The 25,747-nt window shown below is 36.9% G+C and overlaps 1 protein-coding gene across 1 annotated transcript in view; it reads right to left on the bottom strand.

Annotated features, from left to right (window-relative positions):
* Nucleotides 1–241: 241 nt before the first annotated feature.
* Nucleotides 242–25,747, bottom strand: part of gabrz (gamma-aminobutyric acid type A receptor subunit zeta) — a 40,813-nt gene continuing 15,307 nt past the window's right edge. Inside the window, exons 3-10 of the mRNA XM_067429101.1 lie at nucleotides 18,783–18,883; nucleotides 18,466–18,533; nucleotides 14,793–15,010; nucleotides 14,374–14,456; nucleotides 9,210–9,347; nucleotides 8,945–9,097; nucleotides 2,856–3,049; nucleotides 242–2,746 (exon numbers count right to left, since the gene is read on the bottom strand). Coding sequence (XP_067285202.1) covers nucleotides 2,411–2,746; nucleotides 2,856–3,049; nucleotides 8,945–9,097; nucleotides 9,210–9,347; nucleotides 14,374–14,456; nucleotides 14,793–15,010; nucleotides 18,466–18,533; nucleotides 18,783–18,883 — 1,291 coding nt within the window. The 3' untranslated portion in view covers nucleotides 242–2,410. The remainder of the gene's footprint in view (nucleotides 2,747–2,855; nucleotides 3,050–8,944; nucleotides 9,098–9,209; nucleotides 9,348–14,373; nucleotides 14,457–14,792; nucleotides 15,011–18,465; nucleotides 18,534–18,782; nucleotides 18,884–25,747) is intronic.

The raw sequence follows: 25,747 nt of genomic DNA, 5'->3' as shown, positions 1-25,747 counted from the left end.
AGATCACAGCGCCACCATGTGGTTTGGTTTCAGAAGGATATAAAAAAGGAATGAAATGCTGTTAAATTAAGTGCTAATAGTGGCAAGGAAGGTAAGATGCCCTATTTACTAAAAGGTAAAAACAAATAAAACGACAACGAAGGCACAAATATTCAGATTTTAGTAAAAAGATTTTATTACCCTAAAGATTAACTTTACATGCATAGTGAGACATGAAGTATCTATTTTACTACATACATCAAAATGAATGAATAAATAAATTAAAATGTAAAAACAAATCTATATAAAAAAAGATTGAAACATTATTTTATGCCATTTCAGCCATTTTTTTAGTTTTTAAATGTAACATTTTCACACATTAACAGTGTTCATTTAATTTACATTCTGAAATCAAATCTGTCCAGTGAATATGGCATTTAATAATATTTTATAGGTAATAAATACTGCAAAGAGTAAACAAATGATTTGTTATTCTCATTTGCAAAAGGAAATGCTAGAGACTGGATGTTAAAACACTCACTCTTTTTGGCATCAGGATCAGCACTGACAACATACTAACCTAAAGGCAGTAATATGCAGTGACAGATGTATTGCCAAGTGTGTATTTCTGTATCGAGTTTGTTCTGGATTTAGATGAGGATAAAAATACACTTAGAAAGCATTCAAAGAACTGGACTCACCAGTAAGGAGCAGTAGGACTCTAAGATGCCACTGCCATTTAAGGATTTTGTAGCAGGGCATTACAAGTTTGCTAAATTTCACTACCATTATTTGCAGTTGCATTTGCCATAATGTTAATAAATGTGTCTAGACATAGTGTTTACTGATAGAACAACTAAAGCGTTTTTTTTATTATTATTATTTTTTTTAAAAGAAATATGTTCCTGTCTTGAAATATATTACTTTAAGCCAGTTTTAACTCATTACAGATGTCCAAATCTCTGAAAACAGCTGCAAAACCCTCCATGCATGGAAAACAGCAACATGGCCTGCTGTCTCTTTTAACAATTGTACGCAACTTTCATGCATTATTAAAAATAACAGTATTAATAATACATATTATTTGGTGAACATCATGTGCCATGTTTAGCCAGTATATACAAAAACAAAATGCTTCTTGGCAAAGTAATATCGCCTTTGTAATTCAAAATCTCAGTGCAAAAGAATAACATAAAAATATTTGTGCAGCTTAATTTGAGCACAAAATATATTCACTTGTAAGAATTATGACATTCACAGTAAAAGAAAGGAAAAAGATCATACAAACCAGCAGTTCTCTATGATTTATCGATAACAAAAAAAAAAAAATGTTGACAGAGTGAAAAACGTGTATTGCAAACTATATGCAAATAATAGCCATTAAGACATCAACAATGCATACAAATCAGCCAAGAAACTGCGTAAACGTCAGTCTTGAATATGCCATTAGCAAATACGCGTCAGTGTTTTAGTTTTGGCATTTGTCCCAAATAGTCTGCTATAAAAAATACTGTAGTGTAGTTCGTAATGCCCCAACTTTAACTAGGTCAAAGAGGCTTAGATTGAATAAAAGCATTTCATTAACAAAAAATAAATAAATTATTCAATACACAGCAGGATAAATAAATAATCATGCAAAAAATCATTAATAGGCTAATCAGAGCTTATTATCCCTCAGATAATATTCCTTTACAACTCACGCAGAAAAATCACCAGGAGGAAATAAGTATACCGATTCCCGTTTGGCAGCTAATATCAAAGACATACGACTGCTGAATTTGCAAGAACATACAGCATATGCCCCAAAAACAATGTATAACTTGTGCTCATTTGAATTCAGATTGTGATTATGAACATTAGATACACATTAAATCTTTGGTCCAGTTACTTATTACTGTAGCTGTCAAACATGCTTATACGATTCAGTTCTTTTTTATAAAATAAAAGTTCAGTTTTCGTAAATTGCTTATGGTTCGTTACTTGTGTCAACAGTGATTTATAATTCATGCTTTTTATGCCAAACATCAATGTTATAATACTTACATTCAGGTCAATTTTAATTTCATGTACGGACATCATAAAATCATACTGCAATTTACAGCTAGGCCGATTTTTGTTGTGGATTTGAGTGAACCTAAAGCTCCTCGGAAAATGAAGGCCACGTATTCCTGACACAGAGATCATCAAGGTGTAGACATGAAATCTGCATATATCTGTGCAGTCCAAACTCACTCAGATCCTGCATACCACAAGGAATGATGCATACTTGGGTGACATGAACAAAGTCAGTCATTCTCGAGTGACATGAGTTGAACTGAAATGCATGCTGACATGTAAGAGCATAAACCCTTAGGTAAACTGTGACACAAAAAGGGACGCACGCACACTTAAAACACTACAAACCCCTCGACACACACCAACAGCGGGAGCTTTAGAAGTACAAGTAGTAGGTCCAATACAGGAGGTTGATGAAGATGAAGGAGAGGGGGAAGGTCAGCCGTGAGTAGTTGTCGATGTAGTGCGGGTTCTCCACTTTGCAGCAGTACAGACAGCGCACGATGCGGCGTGTCATCGACATGCACTTGGTACAGCGGTTCTGTGGCTCTGAGGAGTTGATCTCCTCCTTACTTTCACTGGGGGTGGGGATGCTGGCGCTGCCCATCCGGGACAGCATCTCCTCTCGCTTACGGGCCCGCAAAGCGTGGCTGCCAATGGAATTGACGATGCCGTTCATCTCGTCCTCGCGCTCCTGCATTTCCTGGCCATACTAATGCAACAGTGAGACATAAATGTGTTCGATTTATTGTCATGACTATGGCATGGTGAAGATCACGGTATCGTTACTTGGCCACATTTATTCAGATAAAGGTTCTCACCATATATGCATTGGCAGCATTCGGCTGGTGTAACGTGCAGAAATGGGCAACTGCATATTCAATCAGTGCGCCAAAGATGAAGCTGAAGCAGATGCCCAGATACACATCGATGGCTTTAATGAAGCAGTTGGCATTGGGTAGAGAGGTGCGGGCCCCCATCATCAAGGTAGTCATAGTCAAGACTGTGGTCACTCCTATGAGTTATAAGCATAAAGTATACTGAGTTACTTGAACATTAAAGGGTTAGTTCACCCAAAAATGAAATTGATGATCACCCTAATGTCGTTCCACACCCGTAAGACCTTCGTTCATCATCGGAACACAGTTTAAGATATTTTATATTTTAGTCCCAGAGCATAATGCAGTCAATGCCCACTTTACTGTCTATGTCCAGAAAGCTAATAAAAACATCATCAAAGTAGTCCATATGTGACATCAGTTGGTTGATTAGAGTCTCTTGAAGCATCAAAAATACATTTTGGTCCAAAAATATCAAAAACTACGATTTTATTCAGCATTGTCTTCTCCTCCATGTGCCTCCAAAAAGAATCAAACGGTTATTTCAGCAGTTCGGATTGCGTCAAACTGCCAAACTGCTGAAATCACGTGACATTGGCGACCCAAATCATTGATCGATTCACTGATTCAATAACCGTTTGATTCTTTTTGGAGGCAAGAGAGACTCTAATCAACTAACTGATGTCACATATGGACTACTTTGATGATGTTTTTATAAGCTTTCTGGACATGGACAGTAAAGTGGGCATTGACTGCATTATGCTCTGGGAATAAAATATAAAATATCTTAAACTGTGTTCCGATGATGAACGAAGGTCTTACGGGTGTGGAACGACATTGGGGTGAGTCATTAATGACATCAATTTCATTTTTGGGTGAACTAACCCTTTAAGGAATCCAACCCGATCTCACGGTTATTCATACATATTTTACGAGGTGGCTAATTCGTACGAATTTGTATGACCTAAATCGCACGTATTTGACGAATTGACCTACCTCAAACCCTGCCCCTAAACCTAACCGTCACTGGGGTTTAGACAAAACATACAAATCCATACGAGTGAGGAAGTAACAAATACGTCCGAATTAGCCACCTCGTGAAATACATATGAACTGGTCGTGAGATAACATAGACAAAGTAATTTGGTAATGCAATTCTAAAAAAATGAAAATTAACTTTCAACATTGTAAAAAGAAGCTTAAACAAAGTTTTTTTTTTAGTAGAAGCAGTCAGTTTATCCTTTTGTGTGTGAGAACACTAAAAATGTACATAAAAATGTTTTGTTGGCCTTGCTTAGATATTGAATTATTTGTTCAAACTTTGTAAATTAAAGCAGCACTATAACTTTTCAACCTTCATAATATATCTAAGATTATACTCTTATACTCTTGCGATGATACATCGTCTTACAATAGGTTGGATGACACGTCTGCCATAGCCTGACAGGGTCTGTATCGTTTTTAATCGTACTTTTAAACTTCGGGTTTCGGGTAGAAACCCGAGAAAAAAAAGAACTACAGAATTCGACTGCTTTATGGCATATACGTCACTTCCACCAACACCCACACTTCCTTACATTCGGACGTGTGAGCCCGACTATCGTTTGTTTGTCGGATGTTATAGTCATGTCCGAAGCAACACAGAAAAATAAGAAAGCAAAGGTTTTGTTGGAGGAAAGCAATAAGAGGAAACGAAAAAGTGATGGGATTTAAGGCAGGACGAGGATCAACATTGGGCCGTTGGCGTGAGCTGAAGGAGGTGTGCCCGACCGATGCTGACTTGGCTGTCATGCTTGCTATGGTTATTACCTACGACTCAAACATTGAACCCGCCCTCATCCGTGACCATTAAATAGAAATACGGAGTCCGCGGGTTACGAGAAGACCTGCTCATCGCTAGTTCAGGGCTATGATGGTTGTCATGTCCACAAATGCACGCGCACATCTCCCCTGATGTAGGATGACAGAGTTTACGACAGTAGTAGAGGACAATATTTTTTCCCAACTGTAGGGGGAACCTGAGGACAAAAGTTAGCTAGTGCTGCTTTAAGACATCAGAACAAAAGTTTACATTACACAGTATTGTAAGTTGCATTGCAGCTTGACATTTTTTTAATAAATGATAATTTCTTTACATTTTACTGCCTGAAGCACGTATTTACACATGCCAAATGGCCATTGGCTGAACGTGATGATGAAGCAATGTAACACAAACATTACTGAAACCATAAACAGACACCATGCCAATTGTCTGAAGAAGACGTGCAGGCGTGGCAGCCCGACACTGTGTCTCGTTCCCTTCTCAGCGAACCAGGTTACATACATAACCTGAGACGTTTCCTTTCAAGTGAAGCTCAATGGAAATGAAAGAGGAGAATATAAATGCGGTCATGGCTAGGGAAAAGAGGCCAACTTGGAATGCCAATCTTGGAAATGGAGCTTTAGGTAAGTAGTTTTAAGTTTTAGCACCATGTCGCATTGATCAAAATTGATTTTTTGCCAATTTCATGTTGCATTTTTATTGGCTGGTCAGTAGATGTAGGTCGTAGCAGCAAACACACTGTGAGATTATTATGCAAATTTTCTGACACTGTTAGAAAATTATTGACCACTATCTTTGATTGCAAGAAGCTGACGTCTTTGAACCTTTCTCATTGTATGACATGGGACCACTGTTTAGGAGCCACGACCAAAGAAATCGCCACGATTGGGACATCCCAAAAACGGGACAATGTGTACCAGGCATTAGGCATGTTAGTATTTTCACAAAAAATGGTCTGCTATTCATATCTTTTGCTAGTGTGTCAGAAATATCAGTTTATATTTTCAAACATTCCTTTTGAAATGTATTGTAGTAATCCAGTGAGATTGTTGTATGCTCAAGGAGTCTGACAACAGCTGGAGTCTGATCTTACCATCATTGAGTTCATCTGGGATTCCATGAAGAAACAGAAAAAAACAGAGACAGACTGTTTTTTTCAGAAAAACTTCACACTCTGACTTTTTTTTAATCCAGAAGAACTGTTGCAACATCTCCAAGACGCTTGAAGAAACCTGTAAAGCTACAGTACCGTAAAAAATGCTGTAAAGTGAGGAGGCTTTTAAAAAAATAATGTCAAATATATTTTATTTATCAATATTTGGTGTGACCACCCTTTGTGTTTACAACAGCATTTTTTCCTAGGTACAATTGCACATTTTTAAGTAGCTTTTGAGTAAGGATGTGACAGTGAGGAAATTTTCCCACTGGTTAATCGACATGTGACAACAACGGTAATACTGGTATCACCGCCGGGGGCTTTTAAACCACAAATTCTAAACCGGAAGTAAAAAGCGCAACGGAGCGGAAACAAAGCGATGTGTTTTTAATGAATTCCCTAAGTTTCCATAGGAATTAACTGAAAATGTGCCAGTAGACATGCACCTTGAATGAAAGTGTGGTCATGAATGAATGACAGTGCAGATGTGCCCATTTTGCTTTTGTTTAGAATTAGCGCTAGTTCCGGGGCAAATAAGTCTGTCCAACTCCTCAGAATCGCTGCAGACAGTTCCTTATTCTGAGAACTTCTCCGTCTCCCACTTCTCATCTGACAACTCTACCTGCGAACCCCATGACCGAAGTCGTCAAGCCGCTTTCCCGCGGCGCGGGAACCAAACCATAGGTCGCAAGAGCTTGACTCTCATCAAAATGAGCCAAGTGCATTGGAGCTTGCAGTTGTTAAACTGATCACAATGAATGCAGTCAGGAGGACTGATCTGGCATGCTCCTCGCCCAAACAAATCACACACATTTAGTGTGAATCATCCGCCGTTATAAAGCGTGGGCACAGCGTCACACATCTCCTGAAACTTTTGCCTGACATGTTTTTACTAACCCTTTTCTTAGACACACAATGTTACACACACAGACATTTTGCAAGTAAACACGCACTCACACATTTGCCTTCTGAAGACAAAGAAGCTGGCGACACACTAGCATGCCATATATTTAGGGTTACAGTGATGTAATACATCATCACGTTCAGCCAATCGCTGATTGGCGTTTATAATCATGTGCTTTAGACACCGACTCATATGAAGTATTCCAGAAACAAGCTATTATTAGACAAGAGTGTTGCATAAGTTGTTATTTCTGTGAAAAAGCTAATCCAGATCCACTGCATTAGCTATGTCATTAGAGGAATAGATTATGTGATCTGAAAGTACTAATAAAAGAACTGTCCTTTTGCTAAGTAGTCACATCAGCTAAGAGAAAAAGGGTGTTCACATGACAAATGAAACAAGTACAGAAAAACAATATCAAATTATCAACAACACAAACTAAAGATAATACTTTACCACTTTTGATGGTCGATTACAACTTTACATGTTCCTGTCAGTCCCAATCAGAGGGTGTTCTTAAATTCATTTAATATAATTAGATTTGAATGAATTCAGTTTTAAAAGGGTTAGCTCACCATAAATGTAAATTCTGTTATTAAGGGGTTAGTTCACCCAAAAAAATGCTATTATTAATTACTTACCCTAATATCATTCGGCACCCGTAAGACCTCCGTTCATCTTCGGAACACAAATGAAGATATTTTTGTTGAAATCCGATGTCCGGAAAGGCTTTCATTGACACCAATGTCATTTCCTCTCTTAAAGCTACACTGTGTAACTTTTTTAGTTTATTCTTAGCTAAAAACACTTATTTCTTTCAAAAATATATGTGCTCATTAATGTATATTTACTTCTTTCAAGTAATAAAGTATTCTTGTAAGTTTATAATATGCCATTAAAAATACATACGGGTGAGGGGTTCGAATGCTGGTCGTCATGTTGGCCCTCCATCTTGAAAGTACATTAGCCAAAGAGGGACATACCCATAAATTCAAGCTTCGCCTTTCGCGTTTTATGTAAATGTAAAGAGGGGGATTACCATGTTAATCTTGGACTACATCGGCCACCATAGGAGTTATAACGAAATCAGAATCGAGAAGAACAGAAACTATTATTCACTGGAAGGTCATATACCTTTTCACCGCTAGATGGGGGAAAATATCACACAGTGTAGCTTTAAGACCCATAAAAGGCACTAAAGATGTTGTTACAAAGTCCATCTCTTATCAAGCGACCTTAACCTAAAAAAAAAAAAAACCTAAATAACGACTTATATAGTGATGGGCCGATTTCAAAACAAAGATTTGAACGGTTATGAATCAGCGTATTGATTCATGATTCGGATCACATGCCAAACTAAGTGATTAATGACAGAATTTTCATTTTTGGGTGAACTAACCCTTTAATTACTCACCCTCATGTCTGTTCCAAACCCGTAAGACTTTAGTTTATCTTAGGAACACAAATGAAGATGTTTTTGATGAAATCTGAACAAGTTCCGCCAACCATTGATAGCTACGCAACTACAACAGTGACGCCTCCAAAAGTTAATTAAGAGATCATAAAACTAATCCATATAAATTGAGCCGTTTAGTCTGAATTTTTCTAAAGAGACTTGATCTCTTTATATGATGAACAGATTTAGTCTTTTGTTGACTGATGAACATTGATCAGCGAACATAAACAGAAGCTCAGCGGACATGTGAGAAGAAACCTAATTGGTTTTTGTGCGAGCTCAAACGTGATGTAACAATAATGGACCTCATTGGTTCTCGCACGTCAAGTGAACATGCCTGAGCTTCTGTTTATCATTACTGATGTGTGAGTTGATGAATTTTTATACGTGAATAAAAGCCTAAATTCAATCTGTTTGCATGATCCTTAAGAAATCATTCTGATATGCTTATTTGGTGCTCAAGAAACATTTTGCATTATTATCAATGTTAAAAACTGTTGCTTAATATTTTTGTGAAGTGATAATTTAGCTACAGGATGTGATTCAGAATTTTCTGTAACAATTTGTTTGTTTTGATCAATTTATTGCATCATTGCTGAATAAAATATATTTTTCAGAAACACAACATACTGATACCACACTTTTGAATGCTAGTGTAAAGCTAGGTCAAGATTGTGTTGATATATTTTGTTGATTATATGTTTTTTTGTTAATGATTGCTTTATGTTCCTACCTATGCAGATGCGAGCAGGTACCGAAGACTGACTGATCCAAAACGAGACCCAGGATAGGACCACCAGAGCGCTGGAAGGAACATACGTCTCCAGAATGAAATATAAAATGCTCCGCTTGAGTTTGAAGTGGAAGATCAACTTTGGGTAGTTACCTGTTACGTTATTAGTAAATAAAAGAGAAAGTAAAAACATTAATACAGAATGTAAAATCTATAAAATATCAGTGTGTGTGTGTGTGTGTGTGTGTGTATGTGTATGTGTTACCAGTCTCATAAACGGCTTCAGATTCAGAGGTGTAGTGATCCTCAAGGGTGTACTGAGCCAGCTGTAAATTATCAAGGCCGCTAACCGATTGGTTTCCCCTTGTCCAATAGAAAACAACATCTTTCACGTTATATCCCCCTGAGGAGAACATAATATAAATCGAAGAGCCAATTATCATTACACAAAATAAGTAATTCCAATGCTGAGAGCTACTATATTTCCATAAAATAACACTTAAAGAGCAGTAAGAAAGCATTCAATTACCGCTGATTTTATATGCAGTGCTTCTAGAGCACACAGACATTACCATAAATTCAATAATTTTCAACAGAGCTATTCAGTCATTTGTAGGCCAAACTGAAATGATAATTCACCATAAGTTCCCTAAGGAATTTCCAAACTGTTGTCTGACTCACCTAAAATAATAAATAATAAGCCTAATTAGGGATAGTATATATCCATATCCAAAAGCTGTAATTACTATATTCAGTTTGTGAAATCAGAAAAAAGTTATGTATAAATACACATTTTATCATAAGTTCTCAAAATTATTTTATTTTATTTATTTATTTTGTTACAAATACTGTTTAATATATATATATATATATATATATATATATATATATATATATATATATAAAATAATGTAATTTATGCCCCCCCCCCCCCCCACATTAAACAGCTCTATTCATGCAGTACAGTTTTCTGTTGCAATTCATAATCTAAACCTCAAGATGGCACTGTGTCATGCAAAGTTTAGTGTGCAAGACGCAAAAGAGTTCTCATAAAAAATATTTTTTCGCACATATTAAAATATTTTCATCCATCTAGAGCATAAAAACACTGTGCAATATGTTGCCCTGATTCCATCCAGTACTTACTCATTTCATAAATAAAAAAATCATACTACATCTGTGAAGGAGCTGTCACTATTGTTTGATAATTCAAAGTCACCATAAAATCTAAAATGACAGTTATTGTTTTTTATGGAATATTGTCTATTGTAAATTATTTATCTGAGCACATCTTTATTTTTTAAGTTGTGCTCTCTTCATTTTTAATCAAAATAACTTCCCCTCCCTCCTGCAGCAATATCTTGTCCCTTCTCTCTAATGATGTGTTTACTGGCCGGTGGGGGTGGGGGGACAAACTGTCACTCGCATGAGATCACAGCTATAGCAATCAATTCCAGATGGACAAAATCAAGTAACTCCCTACATTGCTTGTTCAAGAACACATTTTACAAAGATACATGTTACAATAGGAAGGAAAAATGAAACAACACTTTAAAGACTTTAACTTTTTGATGTGTCCTGATGAAAATATTAAAACAAGGAAGCTAGGGGAGTGAGGTTTACTCACACAGCTCTTACTGGGAGGTTTACTCACACAGCTCTTACTCTTACAAACTACCTTCCCTACATGAGCATATGGAGGATCCCATATGCAGATTAATTTTTTACAACTTAAAGGATATTTATGGCGTGTACACCTGGAGCATCTATCATTAGTGAAATGAATAATTCACAAGAGTTTCAATTATTTAAAAAGGTTTGAAACATGCATGTATCTTAAAGGCTTAGACACTCTTATGCCTACCACACAGCAAATGTGTACCAAATCAAAAGCACTCTGTAGTGCTGATTAAGGAAGAGACTAGAAGCATTGTACGGTCAGCTCATAACACCAATTCACTAACTGGGTCTCACTCACTAGCTACTGCGTACACATTTATTTGCAAGTGGACCCTGTGTGTGTCTGTCTGGGTAAATCCTACATTATGAGGACCAAATGGTGGTATCCATTAAATAACAGCTTATAAATCATATAGAATGATGTTTTCTGACAATTTAGAAAGTTTTCTGTGATGGGTTAGGTTAGGGTTAAGGTTAAGCGATAACATATACAGTTTGTACATTTAAAAATCATTATGTCTATGGAATGTCCTAATAAAACATGGAAACCCATGTGTGTGTGTGTGGGGGGGGGGGGGGTTTAATGTTACATATGTTATGATAACATTGTTTCTATTTCAAATAAATACTGTTTATTTGAGCTTTATATACATGCGTGTTTGTGGGGGGTCTATATGTTACAAATGTTATAATTGCATGTTTTTTATTTCAAATAAATACTGTTCATTTGAGCTTTATATTCATTAAAAAATCCAAAAAAATGGGTTACACTTTATTTTAAGGTGTCCAATTATATTATTATGTCCTGGGTAATATTTATTAATTGTGCGTACTTACTGTAGTTAGGATTAGGGTTTGATTTATGGTTAGTTGTTTGTAATTATACATAATTTACTGTTTTACTATAGTAAGTGCATGTAATAAGCGTAACAGGGCATTGTAAAATAAAGTGTTCCCAAAAAATGTATCTCAGTTTTCACAAAAATATTATGCAATACAACCATTTTCAACAACAATAATAAGAATTGTTTCTTGAGGACCAAATTAGTATATTAGAATGATTTCTGAAGGATCATGTGACAGTGAATCCTAGAGTAATGATCCTAACAATTTAGTTTTGCCATTACAGGTAATTGCCATTACAGGTAAAAAGTAATTACATTACTTTTACTTTGCCATTAAAAAAATATATGTTCAAATTTTGATTAAATAAATGCTGTCATGTTGAGCATAAGTGTGCATTCTTTTAAAAACATTTAAAAATCTTATAGACATAATAAACATTATTTACATATAAAATTTCTATAAATTATATTAATGTAAAAATATAAATGTAATCTCTTATTTCAGAATAACAAAAATAATGCGTTAAAACTTGAATTCATCTGGTATGGTTCTACATAAAAATGTGTTAATGTCAAGTCTAGGTATACAGTATTGTTCAAAATAATAGCAGTACAATGTGACTAACCAGAATAATCAAGGTTTTTCGTATATTTTTTTATTGCTACGTGGCAAACAAGTTACCAGTAGGTTCAGTAGATTCTCAGAAAACAAATGAGACCCAGCATTCATGATATGCACGCTCTTAAGGCTGTGCAATTGGGCAATTAGTTGAAAGGGGTGTGTTAAAAAAAATAGCACTGTGGCATTCAATCACTGAGGTCATCAATTTTGTGAAGAAACAGGTGTGAATCAGGTGGCCCCTATTTAAGGATGAAGCCAACACTTGTTGAACATGCATTTGAAAGCTGAGGAAAATGGGTTGTTCAAGACATTGTTCAGAAGAACAGCGTACTTTGATTAAAAAGTTGATTAGAGAGGGGAAAACCTATAAAGAGGTGCAAAAAATGATAGGCTGTTCAGCTAAAATGATCTCCAATGCCTTAAAATGGAGAGCAAAACCAGAGAGACGTGGAAGAAAACGGAAGACAACCATCAAAATGGATAGAAGAATAACCAGAATGGCAAAGGCTCAGCCAATGATCACCTCCAGGATGATCAAAGACAGTCTGGAGTTACCTGTAAGTACTGTGACAGTTAGAAGACGTCTGTGTGAAGCTAATCTATTTTCAAGAATCCCCCGCAAAGTCCCTCTGTTAAAAAAAAGGCATGTGCAGAAGAGGTTACAATTTGCCAAAGAACACATCAACTGGCCTAAAGAGAAATGGAGGAACATTTTGTGGACTGATGAGAGTAAAATTGTTCTTTTTGGGTCCAAGGGCCACAGGCAGTTTGTGAGACGACCCCCAAACTCTGAATTCAAGCCACAGTACACAGTGAAGACAGTGAAGCATGGAGGTGCAAGCATCATAATAATAATAATGCGTTCGATTTATATAGCGCTTTTCAAGGCACTCAAAGCGCTTTACATAGAAGGGGGGAATCTCCTCAACCACCACCAATGTGCAGCATCCACCTGGATGATGCGACGGCAGCCATATTGCGCCAGTACGCTCACCACACACCAGCTGATTGGCGGAGAGGAGACAGAGTGATGAAGCCAATCAGAATAGGGGGATGATTAGGAGGCCATGATGGACAGAGGCCAATGGGCAAATTTGGCCAGGATGCCGGGGTTACACCCCTACTCTTTTTCCGAAAGACATCCTGGGATTTTTAATGACCACAGAGTCAGGACCTCGGTTTAACGTCTCATCCGAAAGACGGTGCTCTTTGTCAGTATAGTGTCCCCATCGCTATACTGGGGTGTTAGGAACCACACAGACCACAGGGTGAGCGCCCCCTGCTGGCCTCACTAACACCTCTACCAGCAGCTACCTGGTTTTCCCAGTTGGTCTCCCATCCAGGTACTGACCAGGCTCAGCCCTGCTTAGCTTCAGTGGGAAACCAGTCTTGGGCTACAGGGTGATATGGCTGCGATCATGATATGGGCATGTTTCTCCTACTATGGTGTTGGGCCTATTTATCGCATACCAGGGATCATGGATCAGTTTGCATATGTTAAAATACTTGAAGAGGTCATGTTGCCCTATGCTGAAGAGGACATGCCCTTGAAATGGTTGTTTCAACAAGACAATGACCCAAAACACACTAGTAAACGGGCAAAGTCTTGGTTCCAAACCAACAAAATTAATGTTATGGAGTGGCCAGCCCAATCTCCAGACCTTAATCCAATTGAGAACTTGTGGGGTGATATCAAAAATGCTGTTTCTGAAGCAAAACCAAGAAATGTGAATGAATTGTGGAATGTTGTTAAAGAATCATGGAGTGGAATAACAGCTGAGAGGTGCCACAAGTTGGATGACTCCATGCCACACAGATGTCAAGCAGTTTTAAAAAACTGTGGTCATACAACTAAATATTAGTTTAGTGATTCACAGGATTGCTAAATCCCAGAAAAAAAAAATGTTTGTACAAAATAGTTTTGAGTTTGTACAGTCAAAGGTAGACACTGCTATTTTTTTGAACACACCCCTTTCAACTAATTGCCCAATTGCACAGCCTTAAGAGCGTGCATATCATGAATGCTGGGTCTTGTTTGTTTTCTGAGAATCTACTGAACCTACTGGTAACTTGTTTGCCACGTAGCAATAAAAAATATACTAAAAACCTTGATTATTCTGGTTAGTCACATTGTACTGCTATTATTTTGAACAATACTGTATATAAACCCTGTATATTGGGAAAACTTACACAATTACTAATGAACGAAACCCAATGAGTTGTAAATTATCTAAAATATGGGTATACAGTTTCAAGAGAAATAGGAAGTATTCGAGGCCTACAGCTTTCAAGTTGAAGCATGCACGTCTGCCTGTCCATTGGATATTTGGTTAGATCCATACTGCAGGCCACTGTGGTGGTAATTCTGGAGAAACAGAGAGGTAAAAAAGAGAGTGACATACATGAGAGAATGTTGTTGCTTATATAACACTGGAAATCAGCTCACTGTCTGTGAATGCTACTTTCAAGCTTAATTTTTGATGCCATCTGTACACAGGCTCTGCGTCCCCTGTCACCACCTCTATTCTTACCCTGTTTTCCACTATTGTGAACTCTTCCACAGGCCCATATTTATCCCAACCTTTTTCTAGGTGTCTTCTCATGCCCCATTCCCTCTATCAACCCTCCAGTTAGTCTTTCAACAGTAAGACCCCAGCAGCGCCTGACTAAAGAACAGATTCTGTGAATGACACCTCACTACCTCAGGGCATACAGCACAGTTCCGTTGGGGAAAATCCGGATCAGTCTGTTTTCGACAGTGATGTCATGCAGGAAGGATTTCTTGGAATCCACAATGAACGTATCAGGGACCCAAAGGAGTTCTACAAGTCTCCCATCCAGACTCAAGCTCTTATTGCCATCGAAACACAAGCGTTCATCTGTCCAGCGCTGGCGAAGAAAGATGGTGGCAGTGTAATCCTGGAGAGGTTGAACAGAGAGTCTTAATTCAGCTGTGTGCACCACAAGCTTAGATTTACATCATACACTCAGCTCTTATACAACTCTGTCCAAAGATCAAAGAGGCTCTCTGAAATATGGGCCAATGATGCGACTCTTTTTCTTCTAGATCTATTGAAATTTAAACAACCACATTGAAATGCAGTTCATTCTGACAATGACTTGAACATGCTTCTTCTATATAACCAATAAATCATTTTCAATAAATTCTGATAAATCAAAATTCATTTAGCTGTTGATTATATGCTCTCTCAAGTATATTGAAAGCATAAAGAAAATAAGTTATTGTTTTTTTACATGTCAAGTTTTGATATTTTATTTTAAAAATAGTGTCAAAAGGTCAAAAAATGACATGCATGAATGAATTTCTACGTATTTAGAAAATATAGTTTGATATTGGCATAATGGATGAGAAAAGATTTTCTCAATTCATGCTGATTTTATTGTTTTGTATTGTTGTTTTTTCTAAATTGTTTATATTAATTTTTAAAATATGAAAGCAGCATTACTAAAATTAATTTCTAAAAACTTGGCACTTGCATTATAAATTTTTTTTTTCATCACCTTAAATTAATTTATTTGTTATTGACCCCATATGCTTTTATATTATTTACAGATAAATGTTTATATTATTATTTTACAATATAATATTATAATTTGAGTTATGTCATGACTCTCAGGAGTTTTTGACATGCACTGCAAAATAAATTCAGGTCTCACAACGAAAATGTTCTAGTGACAGATCACATCTAAAAAAAAAAAAAAATTGGCCAAATTGAATGTCTGTGAATTAAACTGCATTTCACAGAAATACAATTTGGCCAACTGAAAATTTTAGATGTGATCAGTCACTAGAACATTTTCAATTGGAGACATACATTTTTTTAACAGTGTGGTAAAGGCTGATTTATACTACTGCACCGAACCTACGCTGCTGTATGTAGCATGCATATCCAATAGCGTACCCTGACGTGCACCTCTCCAAAAATATAACACTGCGTGAATTCTACATGGGCCGCAAGCGCTGTGATCGGTCTGCTAGAACCCCTTTCCCGGATCAAAAAATAAATAAATCTGCGATAACATGAATATCGGGTCTCTGCGGAACAAATTTGGGCATTTCTAGATTTGTGGGTGTTTTCAAACTGATCTCCTTCCACCCCTAAACCCTACCCACACTGTGACGTGGGCAAATCAGGCAATGCAGTAAAAACTGCCCCTCTGTTTATGGCCTTGCCCACTGATCTATTAACTCCTATTACTATCCTGCAGAGGCCTAGTTGGACAGCATTGCATTTCCTCATCCTTATTTCCTGATATTTAACAAAAAATGTGAATTGGGACGCAGGGCGTGTCTAATAATGGAGTGGAACGCAGCTATAGAGCAGGGGTGTCCAATCCTGCAACAAAAGTTGCTGTCCATTTACCGCCATCATTGTTGCGGCTTCTTAAAGGGTTACTTTAGCAATTTCAGCTCATTCATGACAGTAAATGTAATCTGACTCCTGCAGCGTTTGTGCTGTGACACTCCCTCAGCGGCGAAATTACATATTCCATGAAATCCCATATTCCATTCCATTACATATTACAAATTACATGTCAAGAACAGGCACATTCAGTTTTTAATTGTAGTGTCTGTTCTCTAACTGAACTGATTTTGTGAAAAAGAACACGTTGGGGAAAGGGATTCAGTCACAGTGATTCAGTAGCGGTCGCTTTGGGAGTGGCCTCTTAAAGAATTCTGGGAATTGTTGTCTTTCATCCAAATGAGACAAAAATACATTTTCTGTCTTATCTGAGTCTAGAAAGCACTAAATTAAAAAAAATAATTTCACATTTCTACTACATTAATGACCCAGTTTAAATACAGATTAATCTTCCCAGCGCTGAAGTACCCCTTTAAAGAGCATATTGCAGGTAAAATATTTTTTGAGATGAACATATAACCTTGTATGAAAATGCCATATGAAAAGGTAATGCAAGTATATTTTTAAGAAAATCTAGGTCCTACATAATTTTCTATACACTGACTCACTGGAACCTCTAACCTCCAATATGCTCTTTAACGAACACAACACGCTGCTTCTTCTTCCTTTTGATACTGTGGATTACATCATTAACATGCCAGTGAACACTACCTACTAGAGGTTTGCATGAGTAGTTGCACGTTGGCTCGGACAACGCCAGAAGTATAAATGAAAATGACACGTAACCTATGGCATAGAGGATACAGCGTAAGTCTGATGTAGAAATATAAATTAGCCTTAACGGATATGACAATGTTAATATGTTTGGTCTTTTGGTCAGAATATCTGCTATGCTGCTGCTGTTGAAGTATGGAATTATGGCAATTATATATTTTTCCCAAATCGTGCAGCATAGTGTTTATAGAGAATAATGTGATTTTAATCAGATTAAATTAAAGGGATACTTATTATACAAAAGTATCACACAATGATACAGTGAAACGCACACCATAAATGGAAAGCAAAATATATGGCGGCATACTATAAGGCAGGGGTTTTCAAACTGGGGTCCTCCAGAAGGTTCTAAGTGTCCCCAGATAATTTCAGAGAATAAAAAGACGAAGCAAAAATAGAGTCTAGTCTACCGAACATTCTAACCGTTTCATTTCTTAATGCTTCTCTCCTTTCTTGCCATACAGTTTTTTCTCACTATAGTCCCCTTTATCTCACTCACTCACTAGAAATGTAAGGTAGTGTTCTTAACGTACTACATAAGTTTACATACATTTATTGTGAAAGTTGCTTATTCAAATAATTTTTAATTGCAGATGTTCTTCAGGTTTATATATCCAACATTGAGCATAGCCAATTTAAGTTTGGAAACAATATGTAGTTATTTATAATGTCACAGTTACTATTTATCTAACAGTTTAAATGTTTTTTCATACATACAAATATATTTTTAGGATTTTAGGAAGGGGGTCCCTCATAAAAGGTTCATCATATTTGGGAGTCCTTGGCATCATAAAGTTTAAAAAACCCTGCTATAAGGTTTTGCAAGAAAGAAACCTTATTTTTCAGTCAAAACACTGAGCTCGGCAGTTAGTCTGCACACTCCTACTGTGACTGCATGAGGTGCTGCTGACGGCTCGTACTCAATGTTGTCATGACAGCCGGTACACAACATTCACTTCAGGAGGATTTATTATTAGTATTATTTCTTATATTATACCTTAAAGAAAAGACGAGAGTCACGTTTGTTTCAACAACAGCAGGGTAAGTAAAAGATGGCTTTATATTCATAATCTATATACATATATACATTCAATATATATATATATTCAATATAATATCAGCCTTCACCATTTAGAGTTTCATGACAGAACTTTGAATTCGTCTTAGTACCTTAGATATATATTTGGATGTTTGTGGTTTGTAAGAGTATCATACCATGTTGATTTCTGATATGGTGTCTATGCTGGCGATATCCAGACTCATGCCTACAGTAACAGGGCCATCTGAAGAAAAAAGAACAACACGCACTGCATTCACTACTGTGACACACTGCTAACAGAGGAAGACAGCAGAAAAGGGTTCTTAATTTACATGCGTTACAAGAGTGGACTGCATCAACTCAAGCCTGGAGCGTTGAATTTAAATTTGTTTTAATTGCAGTTGTTGATGATGATAGGACTATAAGAGAAGATAAAAATCCACTTATGCAAGATAATAGTTTGTGTAAATGTAAAAAGCTGTGTTCGCCGTACTGCCAAAGAATGGCCTAAGGTATTTGTTGTATCCCTTCATCAGTTTCTGAATGGTGGGAGGCAAAATCTCCTCCGTGCTGGCGACAGAGCCTTCCATGATCCTGTAAAAGCAGCAGAACACAAAACACACAAACACACACACATTAAGCACTGCGCTATGCCACAAATCAATGCAGGAAAACAGAAAACCAATGTTACTTCCACCGAGCCAAGGCATGTTTTGATCATGTGGACTTAATTGCCAATAACTTATGGCCTAGATTTGAAAAAAAAAATAGTATTTTTAGGTTTCATCTTTTCCCTCATTAAAACACTGCTGCTGACTGCGGCGTGTGCGATTTGAACGTCCTCAGTGATGGTAGAAGCGACTGTGTTCTTTCCCGCAGAGCGAAGTCTCTGCTTCTACAGTGTAAAGGACCCGTGAGCTTCAGATATTATTGAGCTTCAGGGTAACAACCCCAAAGAGCACAGCAGCACATGTAGGAAATACTTCAAGAGATGTCTGAAGGAAAAAACTTGCCTGGTTGACACTACACAATATACTCATAAATATTCTAGAATGGAGAGAAACAAGTGTGGGCCGAGCGCAGCATGAGGACAGGGGTACACAGGGATTTTTTACTGTTTCTCAATGTGGCAGATCTCTTCCATCCCTTCAGCTCTTTCAGACATTGCCCTATTCAGTATTCTTCTTCTTCTGCTATAAATAAATACAGTGAGATCTAAATGTCTGAGTCCGCATTGAAAATCTGGGATTCAATATCTACTTTAAACCTGGAAATAAACAGTATTTAAAGTTTTTAAAACAATCAGAACAGCAAAACATCAAAGTCAATTTGTGATATTGATCATGTGACTCTAGGCTGTTCAAATGTGTTTGCTTTCACTGAAGCCCTTTAGATAATTTTCAAATCATATCACATTATCATCAGTCGAGTGCAGTTGTCATTAAAGCAAGCGATAGACAGATCAAATACTAAGACATTCTGAAATTCATGTTAATTTTGCATTACCGTTTTTAGGGTCAGTATGTTTTTTTTTTCCTCTACACAGTACCAATGGATTAAATTGATCAAAAGTAACAGGAAATATGTTTAATTACATTTTAAAGCTGAAAATTAAATTTTAAAGTATATTAAAATTGAAAACATATTGATATTTTACAATTTCACAGTTTTATTGTATTTTTTATCAAATGCAGCATTAGTGGTCTTAAGAGTCACTTAGAGTTTTTGTTCAAAAAACATTAAATAATCTTACTGACCCTAAACTATTGAACAGTAGTATAATTTGTCGCAAAAGAGAAGAAAAAAAGATTATCAGGGAAATTTAGACTTTTGGACCCCAATTCAATGTATGAGTATATGACTCATAGCAGCGCTGATCTGAAACTTTCACATTCCCCATGTTGTCTAGTATGAGACATTTTTGCCCAGTTTTGAATGTCCCCCATTTGATGTACAGAATTATGCATGCTAAAGTGCACACACTTATATGAAGGAGAAAGACAGAGTACGGCTGGGAAACATCAAACGAGAGGAAGTGAAACAGATGGTGAGAGAGTGTGAGAGAGAGAGTTTAGAAGACAGACGGAGAGCTTCAGGTCACTGACATGATGTCTCTATTATTACTCTCATTAAACTGTTACTAAATTAAAAAAAAAAAAAACACTAATAATAAAAATAATTAATAATAATATATATATTTATTTATTTTCTCGTCCTTTATATTAGCCCCTATAAAAACATGGAAGACTCTTCAAAACATTCTCCACCTCTTTGATCACATTCTGCATCACTGCACACTTGGCAGAAAAAGGCTCTTGCTTTCTACATGATGTAAAGCTATTTTCACTGGTAAGTACAACAAGTGTTTCAGAAAATTTGTTTTTAAGTATGCTCCACTAAATAAAGTTTGTCTCTATGCTTCCCATTAAGTTGAAGTGTGCGATTTTGGATGTTAGAATATTTAACTTTACAGATATTTATCTATTTAACCAAGCAGAGACATGTAAAAAATAAGGCATTTGCGCATTTGTTAGCAAAACTATTTGAGCATTATGACAAAATTGGCTTAACCAATGACGTGACTGGAGATGGGGATATCAGACATCTGACCAATGGCAAACCGTCATTATTTTTTGGAATCATTAATTCAGCTTTAATCGACCATCCTAGTTAAAAAAAATCAGGATGACATCTTTACCTTTAGGGGCTCAATAATTTAGGGGAAAAATGTATTCTGTCCTGCCTGAAATATATATAAAACTACATTTAAGTGTAGCTACTACAATAGTAAACTGTAAGTGCACAACAAGTTCACAACTACGTTTCTCATTTGTACTGCATCTGAACTACAATTGTATACTAGTGGTGTACTATTTTAATACTTGTAGTACTTTATGAATGTACACTTTGAAGTGTAGGCTACTCTTAGTACACTACTAGTTTAGTAGTTTTATACTGCAAGGCCTTTACCTAATTTTTCTTTAAGTGAACATGAAGTCATACATAGTGTACTATGTAGGCTATACAGTTTTATGAAAAGGTCAAAATCGAGGGAGCAAGTGTCTACCCATATAAACTTCCCTTGTCCACTTCACGAAGTGGAACGCACTTCAAAATAACGGCGGGAATTCCCCCGAGGGGAAGTGCTTAGGGAAGTTCGCAAGTGCGTTGCTGTGTCCCAATTCGCCTACTTATAATACGTCATAAAAGTATGTACTCTTTTTGTAAAGAAAAAGTATATATTTTTGAGTGTGTAGCAGAAAAGTATGCAAGCTTCGGGACATACTACTTCACCATCTTTAACTGTCGCTTAGTTACGTGCATCCCGTCACCATTTAACTGCCCTGTAAGACATCGTCAGATTCGTCACAGTTCAAACCATTCAGTATCATCTCCCACCGTATCGGAGAGAAATGTAGCTGCACGTTGATCTGCCATTTTTGGGTCTTTAATGCAGAGACTCTCATGTGTTTGCAGTTTAAATATAATGATGCATTTAAAAGTTAATGGCCAAACGTGTCATTACAAAAGTTCACAATGCTGCTGCAGGTGAAATATAATGTGGACAACACTGAATAAATATATTTTTGTCAGGTTAAATATTGATAGTTGGTCACTCAAACCCCTTTATCTAAACTTCTCTACTTAACCGTCGGACTCGCACCTCCGTCATTTTTGTAGTTTTTTAAAAGCTTTTGTAGTTCTAATCGAATCCTCGTCCAACTCACAATGGGTTGTGGGCAATATCAGCCGTTAGAGTGCATAAACATCATGAGCTGGGTCTCATTTCATTAAATTTCGAAGGCTGCATCCTCCGGAGGACATGTCCTGTGTAGGATGCAGTATACGGATAGCCTAGAAATCTAGACGCACCCTAGCAGCAGCAAATTTAATCTGCCCGCAAGTGTCGTCTAGGAGCTCTCAATACCCTTCTGAGCTGTATTCCTCTCAATCTGGACGGGCCAATCACATCGTGTATAGAGTCGGTGGGTGGGGCCATAATGACGACGACCAAGTTGCGTTTGCGTGCTTCTAGTAAACACAGAAACTGGTGAATGGCGGCGGTCTTTCGAATCAGCTTTGACTGCGATTCTGGACTACTTGGAGTTAAGTTTTTCTCTGAGAAAAGAACAAAGAACGGCACTGAAGTCATTCTTAAAAAGGGAAGATGTGTTCGGAGTTTAGCCGACCGGATACGGTGAATGCTTAATCTATCAACAAGCTCTGTTTCACCTTCGTTGCTCTGGTTGGTGTAGCGCTATACTATCGCGTGCTATACTATACTATTTTTTTCACATAATATATAAAAATATGACGTTTGTTAACAGTGATGCAAAGAATTGTGGGTTATCTCCAGCCGTGAAGGATACACCTCATGCACACTCCGAATTCCTGTCAAAGAAGGACGCATTCGAAGGTCTCGTTTCAACAAGTTTCAAGTTTCAACATACTATGATTTAGGACATACTAATTCTATTTTTAAATACTATTTTGTATGGATAGTATGTGAATTGGGACGCAGGGGCGTGTCTAATAGTGGAGTGGAACGCAGCATAGAAGGCTATAGAGCAGGGGTGTCCACTCCTGCTCCTGGAGGGCCACTGTCCTGCAGAGTTTAGCTCCAACCCCAATTAAACACACCTGTACCAGCTAATCAAGGTCTTATATGCATACTAGAAACTTCCACACAGGTCTGTTGAGGCAAATTGGAGCTTAACTCTGCAGGACAGTGGCCCTCCAGGACTTTGGCGTTTGGACACCCCTGCTATAGGGGGTTATACCGACGTCACTTTCCTGCCGGAACACGCCCCCTCAGCCGGGGCTGGGTGGCAGCTGGCAGAAGAGCTGCTGCGTGACTAGATTTAATAGGGGAAAACGTAAATTTGTATCCCTGTCAGATCATCACAATTTATAGAGTGAATCCTGCATGTATATGGGCCAGTGTATTTAAGCATGCATGTATTGTCAAGAATGGAAAACAAAATTTGTATTCAAATTCTGAATATATTATAGACCTATTAATATGAACAAAAAAAAATTATACCGAATAGACAGTGCGCAAAGAGCGCTCCCTGCTGTCCCTCATTCAATAAATGCAATCTCACAAAGTTCTGCTATATTAATCAGTGAGGCTGGAATACAATGAATCTCTTATTTTCACAATGTCTGCACTTACCGAGGATTGACGCACGTGTTAACTGAACTCATTGTAGAAATCTACAAACATGTCTGTGATTGGCTACATTACTCACCGACGCGAAAACACGTTAAAAATTTAATCATTTGACGAGTGCAAATACAGATACACACTGGATCTTTTGCTAGCTCCTTTTTGCTAATATTATGCTATTATTACAAATTCTTACAGAGAATTACAGATCATAGATAAGAAGTTATGGGCAGCTTTTCCCCCTCAAAGCAGAAGTAGCATCAGGTGGCTGTGGTTTGAGTGAGAAAATTACATGCTATTATCAAGTCCGTCTCAAGTTCAAGTCCAGTTCGCGCGCCACATAGCATTCCGGGTAAGGCAGCGCTGCATTTAAACCGATTTGAATGTACAAATGAGGGGAAGCATCACAACATCATGCCTCAGTCGTGGCAAAAGTGGATCTCCACGGTCAGACTTTTTGCCACTCAGTAGGGCGTAATTGCAGTTGCTCCAGCTGACGGTGGCATCACGTGCATTTCCTCTATAGGCAAGTGAGTTTGATCAGGGTTGGAGCTAAACTCTGCAGAACAGAGGACCTCCAGGGGCTAGTTGCATAAACTTAGCCACTATGTTAAGACTGTGTCTTAAGCACTAATTTCTGACAATTAGTCAAATTGTCATCAGTCTTACTTTTCTAATTCAAATTGAACCGATCTACCATTTTATATAGTTGATTTTAAAAAGTTAGGACCAGTCTTAAAGAAAAAAATTAGATGACTTACTTTTAAGACTAGTCTAAGTGGTTTATGCAACTGGCCCTAGCACTAGAATTGGCCATCCCTGCTCTAGGAACTGAATGACATTTTCTTAAAAAGATCTCAGAGAGGTGGCCAAACTTGTGCATAAAACTGTATATTCTTTTTTTAAATTTAAGTATACTACTATGTTCACCAGTTTTGATTTACATTCTGTTTAATATTTGATGATCACGTTATTTTACTTTTACGTAAGCAATCTTTCACTTGTTTCTTCTTCTTCACCTGTGTTTTGATCTGTATTAGTCTAGAAAGATCTGTAAATAGTGCCCCCTACCGTTTAACAGTGAAAACATTACTAGATGGAAATTCAGTTTATGTCAGGGAAAGAGTAAAGTAGATTTTAAGTAAATTCCTATATAGGTTACCAGTGGACTAGCCTTAAAAATAAAAATTAGATACTCCAAATTAGGAACATTTCAGTTTTCTTTATAAAATCAATATTTTCAAACAATACAAGTCCCTCAGTATGTAAAACTATGTGAAAATGTATATTATAGGCTACTCAATCAAAAAATTAAACACAACTATACAAGCCAAGTATACTTAGAATACTTCATTATATTTTTAAGTATATCTTGATCAAAAGATTTAGTACATGTATAGTCCAAATATACTACGACCTTTCTGTCAGTAAGTCAGGTAAGTCAGTAAATAGGCCTACTTAAGTGCCATTTTAAGTATATTTCTGAAAAGTACATAAAAAGGAAAAAAAAAAGTTTAGGATATCATCAAAGCAATGCCATTTGTGTTGTTTTTTCTTATCTCACACACACAAAAACAGTGTATTTAAACTGAAACAAATGTTTTCTAAGTGGAATTGACAAAATAAAAAATGTAAACGTGTCAGACTTTATTTATGATTAGATATTTTTTGTGTTAAATGGCAACCCTCTGTTTGATGCCCCCCTTCAGGCAGAAGTCCAGTCATGTGTGAAGGGATGCTGGTTTATTGGTCTGGGAGTTTTTCTCTGCTAATTGTGGCAGTTGATAAGCATCCATCATAACCTTACAGGCATTTAACACCACATTGACACATTTTATTGTTACATGATTTGACTCTTTATGTCATTCTACGCTCAGGGCTAATAGATAAAATTGTGCATTAGGGAAAAATGACAGTCATTTACATCTACACTTTTCTCATTAATAAAATAATGCCAACACCAATTCATCAAAATTAAGCCTATATAATTACATTTATTCATTTAGCAGATGCTTTTATCCAAAGCGGCTTGCAATTAAAATATGAAATGACACGTTGTGAATGGGAAATGAGATATGAATATGAAACAGCATTTGCAAAAGATCTTACTTGCATAATGCTACAAATTTCTGTGAGAAAGGACAATTAACTGGAATGGGTAAACTCAGCCTAATCTGTCAGTGATTTAATTTCACCCTGCAACTCAGTATGGAAACCTGTACATTATTTTCTATTGCTTCTGTTACACATTAATGGGAACCAATCACAGACTGGTTGATTATGCCTCT

Source organism: Pseudorasbora parva, chromosome 21 (genome assembly GCF_024679245.1).
Source record: "Pseudorasbora parva isolate DD20220531a chromosome 21, ASM2467924v1, whole genome shotgun sequence".
NCBI classification, from domain to species: Eukaryota; Metazoa; Chordata; class Actinopteri; order Cypriniformes; family Gobionidae; genus Pseudorasbora; species Pseudorasbora parva.
The sequence above is the reverse complement of the archived record's forward strand: the minus strand, read 5'-3'. Positions and strand labels throughout refer to the sequence as shown.